General features: G+C 47.5%; 1 protein-coding gene across 2 annotated transcripts; it reads left to right on the plus strand.

Moving 5' to 3' along the window:
• Positions 1 to 747: 747 nt before the first annotated feature.
• NRBP1 (nuclear receptor binding protein 1) lies at positions 748 to 11530 on the plus strand. 2 transcript variants are annotated; one of them, XM_049903082.1, is made up of 18 exons: positions 748 to 864; positions 3483 to 3712; positions 3899 to 4021; positions 4231 to 4332; positions 4940 to 5029; positions 5181 to 5221; positions 5594 to 5688; positions 7178 to 7261; positions 7453 to 7511; positions 7658 to 7756; positions 9344 to 9476; positions 9662 to 9767; positions 9905 to 9955; positions 10055 to 10190; positions 10404 to 10457; positions 10541 to 10604; positions 10869 to 10924; positions 11009 to 11530. In XM_049903082.1, the coding sequence occupies exons 2-18, from the start codon at positions 3503 to 3505 to the stop codon at positions 11111 to 11113; spliced, it is 1608 nt and encodes a 535-aa protein (XP_049759039.1). In that variant the 5' UTR covers positions 748 to 864; positions 3483 to 3502; the 3' UTR covers positions 11114 to 11530. The 2 variants fall into 2 exon arrangements, with proteins under 2 accessions (XP_049759039.1, XP_049759038.1); XM_049903081.1 differs by having other exon boundaries at positions 3478 to 3712; positions 11009 to 11529.
• Positions 11531 to 11581: the final 51 nt, after the last annotated feature.

Below are 11581 nucleotides of genomic sequence, written 5' to 3' on the forward strand. Positions count from 1 at the left end.
TGGCAAATTGAACTTCCATCCTTTAGGCTCTGCATATACTTTTCTGGGATCAATGGGTTCACCCAAAATCCATTTTTTACACCTCACCCAATCTAAGTTCTCCAAATATCTTCTCAATGAGGTCTTCTTCGGTGAATCTTATTTCAGATTCTGGTTTTGGCTGTCATCAACCTAACTTTGGATAGTTTAGTGCCTTTTATTCAGTTTTTATTTTTGTATTTGTCGACTATCAATGATAAAATTTCAATGAGTTCTTCTGAAAATCATCAAATAACATTTATGAAATGCTCTTGCAAAGTTTTGGCAAATAACAGTACTATGCAATCACAAAGCGTAGTGATTTTTTTTTTTTTCCTAAAGCTTTCTGAGGAATTGGTGTCCTGGCCACTGCCTCATCCCTAAATAAAGTGGGTGGACGCTCCTCTCAGACTTTCGCTCCTTTTGTCTTTTGGTCGGATTAGAACTGTCATGGCGCCTTCAAGAAGACAGGGGAGATCTTTGTCTAGCAGAATCACCGGGGGTTCCTGGACTGGGTACAGGGGTGGACAGAGAAGAGGTCCCCAGGTGGAATGGAAAAGGCCGAACTCCCCGAGCGGCCCCCGCCAGACCGGCTCAAGGGGAAGAGGCCCGGTTGAAGACTCCCTCCCACTGACCCTCTAAACTGGGCACCGCCCACTCAGCCGTCTTGTCCAATGGAAACCTAAGGCAGTGCGGCACCGCCCATCTGTTGGTCAGGACGCCGCGAGGGCGGGGCCCGTAGTTCGGTTGCGCTGTGGAGCGCAGCTGTGAGGGAGTCTCTCTGATCCGGGGCCCCGGAACCCGAGCTGGAGCTGAAGCGCAGGCTGCGGGGAGCGGTGTCCGGAGGTGAGCGCAGAAGGGAACGAGGGAATCGGGTGGGAGGTCGGCAAGGGGACGAAAGGATCGGCTTCCGAGCCCCAGGGCGTTGGACCCCGGCAGGCGGGTGCCTGAAGGCGGCCTTGCTCACTCGGAAGCCCGGGCCGGCCCGCCTGAGCCCGGGGGCCGCCTCTGCCCCACAGTCCCTGCCTGGCCCTCCTCAACCTCCTCGGAGTGGAGGCGGCCCGGAATTCCGCCCGCGCGGGTCGGGAGGGCCCTGACGTTCGCTTCGAACTCTGGCTGACGAGGGCGGGGCCGACGGGCGGGGGCGGGGCGGGCGGGCGGTGCGGGCCCGGCGGCCTGCGGAAGCGCTGCGGCCGGCGCGCTGGCTGCGCGGGGGCGTGGCCTCCGCCCTGACGGCGCCGCCCGCCAGCCCGCTGGCCTTTGATGAGGTGGCCGCAGCGCACTTTGGGGCCTGCGGGCCGCGCTGTTCCAGACACCGGGCAGGGCGACCTGTTGGAATGCGAAATTCGGAGGGCCTCTTCTTCTCTAGAGCTTGCTTTATTTCTGACTGGACAGTTTTGCGGGTCTCGGACCTTTTTGGTCAGCTCAGGAGAGGCCCGGGCCTGCGAGCTGTTGCTGAGGAGTTGAAACACAGAGGGGCGACAGTTCAGTAAATGAAAGTCTCTGAGAAAAACTTAGCGGGACGACCTACACTGCTCAGAAGTGAACATACTGTGCATCTTGAGGTGACTGGAGGCAGCGAGGAGATTCCCCTATGGGCGTAAATTCAACAGACATTCATTCGAGTGCCTGTCACAGGCCAAACACTAACAAAAAAACAAACCCGTTGCAGTTGAGTGGATTCCGACTCTTAGTGACCCTGGAGAACCAAGTAGAGCTGCCCCATAGGGTTTCCAAGGAGCGGTTGGTGGATTCGAACTGCCAACCTTTTGGTTAGCAGCCAAGCTCTTAACCGCTACTGGGAAAAGACTGGGGAGGGAAGGGACAAGCACATTTTAAGGGCATCTCTTTGATGAAAGCTCCTCTTCTCTTGTGGTGCCCTACTGTCGATTAGTAGTTGTTTGTGCCCTGGTGGGTTTGAAGCGTGGACTCTTGGTTAGCGGCCCAGCACTTTAACCACTGCGACACCTGGGCTCCTGAATTCCACTGATATTTCCTATTATAATCTAGCTGGAAATTTTTCTTAGCTGTTCCACATACCAGATGCATTCATTGATTATAGTTGCTCTAGAAATTAACCGATACAAACTTTCTTATCCATTTTCTTAGCTACTTTTCATGGGAAGAAGGAGAATGATCTCTGGTAGATTATTAAGGCGTGGTTTCGCGGCTTGGCTGAGTGAAATCTCTTTGGGAAGCCAGGACTTAGAAAATAACATGGAGAAAGAGTATCTTACCAGATTTTCTCTGTACTGCCTTGTTGCTTCTTGGTGTTTACTAGAATTTCATCTAATAGAAATTTCTGGACTTGGGTTGAATATAGTGTGAGTTGGGGGTATGGGTGGGCAGAAGTGGGCATCACAGAGTTCTAAAAAAGAAATGTGGACTTTTCAAAATATTGGTGTTGCTTGGAGGCTCCTGGCATTCTGAACTAAGAGGAGCAAATTTACTTTTCAGAATATCAGTTTTATACTAAAGAGCATTGCCTTGACCCAGCACACACAGGTTCCAACTCCTTCACAGCCTTTGTTCTTAGAGATAGGGAATAACATTCAGTGACTGTCTTTTGACTTTCTGGAAGTTAGTGACATTTCGCTTTTAAGGATTCTTTTTCTTAGAATTCTTTTCTAAGAGTTCTTTTTCTCAGCCATGTTCTGAGAAATTTTATACTATACAGTACTTTCTTTTACAAAGGCTGTATCTTAAGTTATTTGTCAGATTCAATGCCCCAAAGCATGGAAACTTAGGAATGTTTAAGCCATGTGAATGAAATGGAAACTGGAAACAAAGTCTTAGAACTGCTTTGAATTTGTGACTACATGCGTTCGGGGGATCTCATTTATTTTGTTCACTATTATATCTCAAGCAGATAGCCCAGTGCTTGGCCCATGATAAGTGCTTAATAAACATTTGTTGCATGAATGAATGAAAAAAAAATGTTGCTAACCAGTACTCATTAGCCACACTCACATTTTTAAGGTCATTAGGGGTGAGGTCACTAACCTCTGCCAGTCACTTGGACCAAGGATAGCCTCACCATGGATTGGTAGGCTTGTTCTGTGTCTAGGAGGATGGATAGTGAATGCCAAGTTTAGTTCTAGCTGGGTAAATCAACTAAGAGTTTCAGCTGGATAAAGTCAGCCTAAGTGTTAGATCAGTAGAACATTTTAGAGTTCACACTCATCTGTTCTGAACTTGGGTGCTCTGAAAGGAAAGGCTATTGGATGAATATTTTTGCTGTTTACTTGGATCTTACTAGGTGGGGTTATACTTCCTCCTCTTCTCTAGACTAGTCTTAGGAGAATAGTTAATGTTTGAATATTCAAGCAGCATTAATTCTCATTTTGGAAACAAAGGAGGTTTTTTTTTTTAATTTTCTTTCAAATAAGGTTATTAGGATTATTTTTATAGATCTGTCTTGATACCTTCTACCTTCCCCTTCCCTCCTTGCCCAACCAGTGCAGGACTGAGTGTTCCTTCCAGCATGTCGGAGGGGGAGTCCCAGACGGTACTCAGCAGTGGCTCAGATGCAAAGGTAGAATCCTCATCCTCAGCTCCTGGCCTGACGTCAGTGTCACCTCCCGTGACCTCCACAACTTCAGCTGCCTCCCCAGAGGAGGAAGAAGAAAGTGAAGATGAGTCTGAGATCTTGGAAGAGTCACCTTGTGGTCGCTGGCAGAAGAGGCGAGAAGAGGTAAGGCGGTGGTAACGGCACTCTTGGGAGAATGAATTCTAAGGTGAGAACTAGAGGGGCAAAAGTCTCAAAGGGGCAGACCAAACTTCAACAGGCTGGGGGCTAAGAAAAGATGATCAAATGGAGTATTGAAATGGAGGGTTCATGAGGTAACTTTACTTTCTTTTCATTTGAATTTCTTCCTAGGTGAATCAGCGGAATGTACCAGGTATTGACAGTGCATACTTGGCCATGGATACAGAGGAGGGTGTAGAGGTTGTGTGGAATGAGGTACAGTTCTCTGAGCGCAAGAACTACAAACTACAGGAGGTAGGTGGCGGTGAAGGGATGGGGCCTTGGGGGTATTAGGACACTGATGTTAGAGTGGGCCTAGTCTTGCGAAGCTGACTATGAGGAGGGTGTATTGGGGTTAGATCATTTCTGGCGAGGGATAGGGAATGGGATGTAATGTAATAGACTTTTCAAGATTATTGCAGTGATTTCTGAATGCTGTTATCCCACTGTCTCCCCACTCCCAGGAGAAGGTCCGTGCTGTGTTTGATAATCTGATTCAGCTGGAACATCTCAACATTGTTAAGTTTCATAAGTATTGGGCCGACATTAAAGAGAACAAGTCCAGGGTAAGAACTCTTCCTGGTATTTTCTTATTGCAGGGACTAGCTACATTTATTGTTCTTATATCCAGAGATTAAAACAAGGTAGTTTTTTAAAAATTTTTATTGTACTTTAGATGAAGATTTACAGAGCAAAATAGTTTCTCATTAAACAATACACATATTGTTTTGTGAAATTGGTTGCCAACCCCACGACATGTCAGCGCTCTTGCCTCTCGACCTTGGGTTGCCCATTATCAGCTTTCCTGTCCCCTCCTGCCTTCTCGTCCTTGCCCCTAGGCTGGTGTGCCCATTTAGTCTCATAAAACAAGGTAGTTTTGAAACAAAACTGGAATCAGTTACGGTGGGGATAAGAGTAGGGCTTTGACTACCATCTCTGCCTTTAGTCTTGTTATAGACCGGACACAAGTGAAGGAAATTTTTGCTTTCTCCTTGCCACATCTCTTATTGCATATGGTAGTCTTTCATTGTCCTATTAATTCCAAGGAAGTCATGCTAAAAACAAAAATAGGGGGGAAAAAAAAAACTTTCTGAGTATATATCTGGTGTATATGCCACCAGGTAAGGGATCATTTCTACTATAAGGCCTTACTTGTATCCTTTGCCTCCCCAGGTCATTTTTATCACAGAATACATGTCATCTGGCAGTCTTAAGCAGTTTCTGAAGAAGACTAAAAAGAACCACAAGACTATGAATGAAAAGGTATGAAGGGAAAGCTGACAAAGTGTTAGGCTGGTGTGAGTTTAAAAAAGGTTGCTGATTAGGATGCTGATCAGGAAGGGATGAAGGGAACTGGTGAGTGGGGCGTTGAGAGAGGGATTACTGCTGACCCTCGGACCATACCCTATTCCAGGCTTGGAAACGCTGGTGCACACAAATCCTCTCTGCCTTAAGGTAAGTTGTGTCTGGTTAGTTTCTTTCCTGTATTTCCTGATTTAGTTCCTCCAAACTGATTTCAGGGTACTACTCTGCTGTTCTTTTCTGCCTCTCCCCACTTTCTTTGAGTCATACACTGTCAAGATTAGGCCCCTGTGGGTCTTTTTGAGCATTCATCCTAATGCCCTAACCACAATACTTTCTCCCTCCTAACTCTTTCTCCTAGTGCGTATCCAGCTATTTAAATCATTAGGCATAATGGAGATTCAGGGTGTGGGGATTATCTTTGTGGTGACCAGCAGGAGACCTGGCCCTTGCTCCTCTTAACCCTTGGGTTCTCCCTGCCCTTCATGTCCCAGTGGTCCCTCTAACAGCCCAGTGCCCCCACAGCTACCTGCACTCCTGTGACCCCCCCATCATCCATGGGAACCTGACCTGTGACACCATCTTCATCCAGCACAACGGACTCATCAAGATTGGCTCTGGTGAGGGGAGGGAGAGCTTCTGGGCAGGGGAGCCTCGGGAATTTGGGAACCATGGGGGTAAGATGAAAGGAATGGGGGAGAACAGAGCAAAATATGAAGTGTGGGCTGGTGATAAGAGAAAGTACCTTGTAAGCGGTAATTCATAGAGGCCAGTTGATTAGTAGAGAGAGAGGATAGGGTATAATCTTGTACCTTCATGGAGAGAAACTGGGGTTAATACAGACAGGAGATTGGGAGCGGGCAAGAGAGAGGTGTGAGGTCTGATTTGAGCCCCAGGGGCCAGACCCTACCAAAGGAGGCTCCAGGCTGTGCCCGCTGCGAGTGCATTCATTTGCTGTGTATCCGTGTGCAGTGTGCAGCATTTCCGTGTGCCGTGTCCGCGTGATGGCTGTGTGTCCATTTGTCTGGGGCTTGGCTGCTCCATTGCTCACAACTTTTCTCTGTTTTCCTCCCTCCCGCTTACGGGCTGCTCTGTTCCCAACAGTCTTTCATAGGATTTTTGCTAATGGTGAGAGCTCCCTCTGCCCCACTTGGGGCTCTTGGTTTGTGCTCCCTCTGCTCCCCTTTGCGGCTGCTCAGCGTGTGCAGTCGTGGGAGCGAGCCCCTCTTCCCTTGCTTCCCCTGCCTAATTGTGCCTGCTTAGCTTTTGCCTCCCAGCCCTGCACCCGCTTGCTCCACCATAACCTGCTTGTTTCCTGTGGATTCTGCCTGGCTGGCCGCTTACCTCTTGGATTCTCATTCCCTTTCATCATCAGGCTGTGCTCCTAGACTGTGTGATTTGTAGTCATTGTTTATGACCTGAGTGAGTCCAAATTGGGCCTGGCCCTGGTTCCTCATTTCAGCCTGTGGCAGGCAGTATTGAGAGTAAGGGGGTAGAGTAAGGGTCTGAAAAGTTTTGGATTAAAAGTAAAATGTATTCAAGGGTATTACCTCAGTTCTGAGCTATTTTTGAGTTTCTGTCAGCCAAGATGGTAAGAAGGGGGCTATCTACTTGGTTTGTATGTTAATGCTTCTTACCCTTCATTATCCAAGTTCTTGAGGTCTCTAATTGTCCCAGATTAGGAAGGGCTGCTTACGTTTTTATGACATTTACAGGATGAATGAAAGAACCAAAGCCAAACAGTTTAATGTGATCAGAGGTTAGACGGACCTGGAATTTGGGGAAATGAGCAGGCCACAAATGAAGTTTTTCTCTAGACTGTGTTGCTTCTTGACTAGCCCAAAGCCCCATGATACCTGTTAATTTAGTATGGAGCTGATGTTGCTACTGAGTTAGGGACCTTAGATGAGAAGTAGCAGGCCTGAAAAAGGGGAAGTCAGCGGTGGTCCCATTTGGTTTGTAGTTCAAAATGGGCAATGGGATAGGTTTGTGCCTGTTGAGGGTTAGAAAGGAGACTTCAGGAGAGTTTGGCTTTTGGGGGCCTCTCTTGGGAGTGAGAATATGCTTCCTTGATGGTTGTCAGATTGTGGGTATTTCCCCTATTCCCAGTGGCTCCTGACACTATCAACAATCACGTGAAGACTTGTCGAGAAGAGCAGAAGAATCTACACTTCTTTGCACCAGAGTATGGAGGTGAGGCACCCAGTTTCTCTGCCTTGTCCTCGTCTCCCAGTTTTTCCACCTTATAACCTGAGGTACAGAGGTAACATAACTCAGACTTTAGTCCTTCAGTGCTAGCATACAAAGAGTTTTTTTAAGAGGCATTTCTGCCACCTCCCATTTCTAGTCTCCTTATTCACTCCAGCCTTTTCTGTTTTTCCTAGAAGTCACTAATGTGACAACAGCAGTGGACATCTACTCCTTTGGGATGTGTGCATTGGAGGTGAGGAGATTAGAAGGGAGGGAAGAAGCAGGGTCAGATTAGAAGGTGAGAGAGGAAAGGGAGGAGGGAGGATAGGTAAGGTGCTGGTCTTGAGGAAGTGATTGTGGGAGCACAGAGGTTCTTAGTTCTTTTCCCCTTCACTGCAGATGGCAGTGCTGGAGATTCAGGGCAATGGAGAGTCCTCATATGTGCCACAGGAAGCCATTAGCAGTGCCATCCAGCTTCTAGAAGACCCATTACAGAGGGTAAGGATCTTAAGGCTCACTCCCTCATTTACCGACTTTCAGATATCTTCAGGTTTTCCTTCCTATCTACCTGCTGGGAGTATGTGCTCTTCTAAGAGCAAGGGAAGGGAACAGAAAACAGAAATGATAGACAGAAACAGTTAATATTCCATTAGGTGGTGCCTACCATTTTTTTTTGTATACAGATAGGTTGGGGGGTTAAGATGAGTAATACTGGGTTTAAAGGTTATGGGTTAATTAGGTATGTCTAACATGGAAGTAGAGCCTTGGTGGCACAGTGGTTAAGAGATCAAGCTACTAACCAAAAGGTCGGCAGTTCAAATCCACCAGCCACTCCTTGGAAACCCTATGGGGCAGCTCTACTCTGTCTTACAGGGTTGCTGTGAGTTGGAATCGACTCGACGGCAAAAGATTTTTTTTTTTTTAAGATGGAGGTACGGCGCCCTGGTGGCACAGCGGTTAAGCACTTTGCTGCTAACCAAAAGGTCAGCAGTTTGAACCCAGCAGCCACTCCATAGGAGAAAGACATGGCAGCCTGCTCCTGTAAAGATTTATAGCCTTGAAAACCAAATGGAGCAGTTCTACTCTGTCCTATAGGGTCACTATGAGTTGGCATCTACTTGACAGCAATGAGTTTTTTTTGGGGGGGGGGTGGTGACATGGAGGTAACCTAATTTGGTGGTTACCCCAGGCCATTGGTATACACTCTTATCTTGGTATTTTTAAAGAAATTGATCAATATGAACTAATCAGATCAATCATTTGGGATTTGGTATTTATACAGTTTTAACTAGGGAAGGCATCTTAAAATAATGAGCTAAGATATAAAGGCTGTAAGGGTTTTGAATCAGTCGATAGATACAGTAAGTAGAGACTGGACAGAAAAGGTGCAAATGAGAAGAGTTGGTAATTCAGTAGATAAATATAATAGGAGTAGGAAGGCTAGTGGGAAGTCATGAGGCTAATATGGACCAAGTTTCTAGTTCAGCACTAGGGTAGGATATCCAAGTAAAAGATTTAGGTATGTGACCTTGTTGGCATTCAAGAATGAAAGTAGGAAAGCAGGCTAGTTGTCATGGGACTATGGGAGATAGAAAGGAGGTGGTTTAGGGGAAGCATGGAGGAAACCAGTGGATTCAATAAATGATTATAGTGGACCAAAGAAATTGTGGTTCTACACTTGGCAAATAAAAAGGATGGTGAATATTACTCATCACAGTGGGTAAATCTGGGAAGAGAGAAGCTAAGTTTGGTGAGGGTTGGAGAAGAAGATAGGCGGTAAGTGGGCTAGGAGGGCAGAGGTAGGAAATAAGGAAAAAAAAAATTATAAGTTTGAATAGTAAAGAAAAAGAAAGCTTGTGGTTAGAAAGCAGAAAAATAATTAAAACCAGAAAGAGTGAATGATGTATTTCGAATAATCCCTTACAGTTTTCAAAGCCCTTTCAGATACATTTCTCAGTTTGTTCACTCAAGTACTAAGTATCTAGTATGTACAAAATCTTGTGCTAAATGTAATGAGGGATATGAAGATGAATATGATGGAGTATTTGCCAGATGTCTGCTCTAGTTCCTTGTTCCCTTTTCTAGGAGTTCATTCAAAAGTGCCTGCAATCTGAGCCTGCCCGCAGACCAACAGCCAGAGAACTTCTGTTCCACCCAGCACTGTTTGAGGTGCCCTCGCTCAAACTCCTTGCTGCCCACAGCACTGTGGGACACCAGCGTGAGTTGCTTTGGCTCTGCTAGGAGTCTTCTTCTAATCTGGAGCCTTGTGACCATCACTGGCATGCTCTCTTTACTATTTCCAAAGAGATTCCTTGCCTGACAGGAAACCCATGCCTTCTGTGACATTAAGGGATCTTAATCTGGCTATCCCTCCATAACATCGTGCTCCATCATATCCTTCAGACATGATCCCAGAGAATGCTCTGGAGGAGATCACCAAAAACATGGATACCAGTGCTGTACTGGCGGAAATCCTTGCAGGGCCAGGAAGAGAACCGATTCAGACTTTGTGAGTAACTAACTAAAGAGGGACAGATTGGTTGGTACCACTATGAGGGTTCTGTAAACTGCCCATTCTCTGGGAATGGTTGAATCTGCTATTTTGTTTCCTTCCTTTCATCTTTTTTTCTCTCTTCTCTTTTCTAGGTACTCGCAGTCACCAGCTCTGGAATTGGATAAATTCCTTGAAGATGTCAGGTGAGAGAATAGGCAGAAGACGGGCTTCCTTGAGGAAGCAGGGGTGAGTGTCCTAAGGCGTTCATAGAACCCATGTGACCTGTCTTCATCTCCCACCAGAAATGGAATCTACCCCCTGACAGCCTTTGGGCTGCCTCGGCCCCAGCAGCCACAGCAGGAGGAGGTGACATCCCCCGTGGTGCCTCCCTCTGTCAAGACTCCAACACCTGAACCAGCTGAGGTGGAGACCCGCAAGGTAGGGGCTACGTGGGTATGGGTGTCTTGGTGGTCATAGTAGAATGGAGGCAGAGAGGACATCTCAAATAAGGCTTTGTCCTTTAGAGGAAAAAACGAATATATGTCAGCTTCCCGGCAGCCATGTCCTAAGAGCTGGAAAGACTTCCGAGGGCTGAGGGTTTTTAACTGACTGGTCTCTACTTTAGTGACCCTCTCTGCCCTCTCTTCCTAGGTGGTGCTGATGCAGTGCAACATTGAGTCAGTGGAGGAGGGAGTCAAACACCATGTAATGCTCAGGGCCAGGGCTGCACTGGGCTGGGTGGCCAGGGGGAGGGGGAGAGAAGCCTCATTATCTGTTTTATCCTCCAGCTGACGCTTCTGTTGAAGCTGGAGGACAAACTGAACCGGCACCTGAGCTGTGACCTCATGCCAAGTGAGTCCTTTCCCTCGGAAGATGGAGAGTCTATGAGCCTTACCCCTGAGGGACATAATCAGGGGTGGTGGAGATGACAAGGCAATAATAACACATTGACTAACACAGAATGAATATCTTAGCCCCTAAAATTGGTGGGTGGATCTGACAGTTTTGCTTGTACCATTCTTTTCTAGCCAGGGTAACCTGATTAGGGCTATTTTAAGAGTTCTGTGTCCCTCACTCCATACTTTCCTCAACCTCTCCTGTTTCTCTCGCTGTCAGATGAGAACATCCCAGAGTTGGCAGCTGAGCTGGTGCAGCTGGGCTTCATTAGCGAGGTGAGGTTCCTTCCTTCATCTGCCCTGGCTGCCTCCATTCCTCCTTTTCTCTCAGGCCCTGTCTCACTGAGCTCTCTCCCCTAGGCTGACCAGAGCCGACTGACTTCTCTGCTAGAGGAGACTCTGAACAAGTTCAATTTTGCCAGGAACAGCACCCTCAACTCTGCCGCTGTCACCGTCTCCTCTTAGAGCTCACTTGGGCCAGGCCCCTAATCTGAGCTGCGGCTGTCACTAGATGTGCGACAGCCCTCTTGACCCCCTCCCCCCAGTCAGTATTACCCTGTGAAGCCCTGTCTCTCCTTCGGAGGGCTTTGGGGACTCCCTGGTTCTGAGCATCATCCTCCTCTGCTCCTTCTCTTCCTCCCCTCTGCACTTTGTTTACTTGTTTTGCACAGACGTGGGCCTGGGCCTTCTCAGCAGCCACCTTCTAGTTGGGGGCTAGTAGCTGACCTGCTGGCTCCCGCCCAGCCTATGTGGAAAGCAGGCCCGCGGGCACTGGGGGAGCTGAATTCTGCAATCCCGCTGGGGCAGACGGGCGGGAGAGAAGGGTGGTGCTGCAGTGGTGGCCCTCGGGGGGCCATTGGGTTCACCTCAGTTGCTGCTGTAATAAAAGTCTACTTTTTGCTAAAAGCGTCGTGTGTGTTTGGCCTTACCCGC

This window comes from Elephas maximus, chromosome 12 (genome assembly GCF_024166365.1).
Source record: "Elephas maximus indicus isolate mEleMax1 chromosome 12, mEleMax1 primary haplotype, whole genome shotgun sequence".
Taxonomy (NCBI): Eukaryota; Metazoa; Chordata; class Mammalia; order Proboscidea; family Elephantidae; genus Elephas; species Elephas maximus.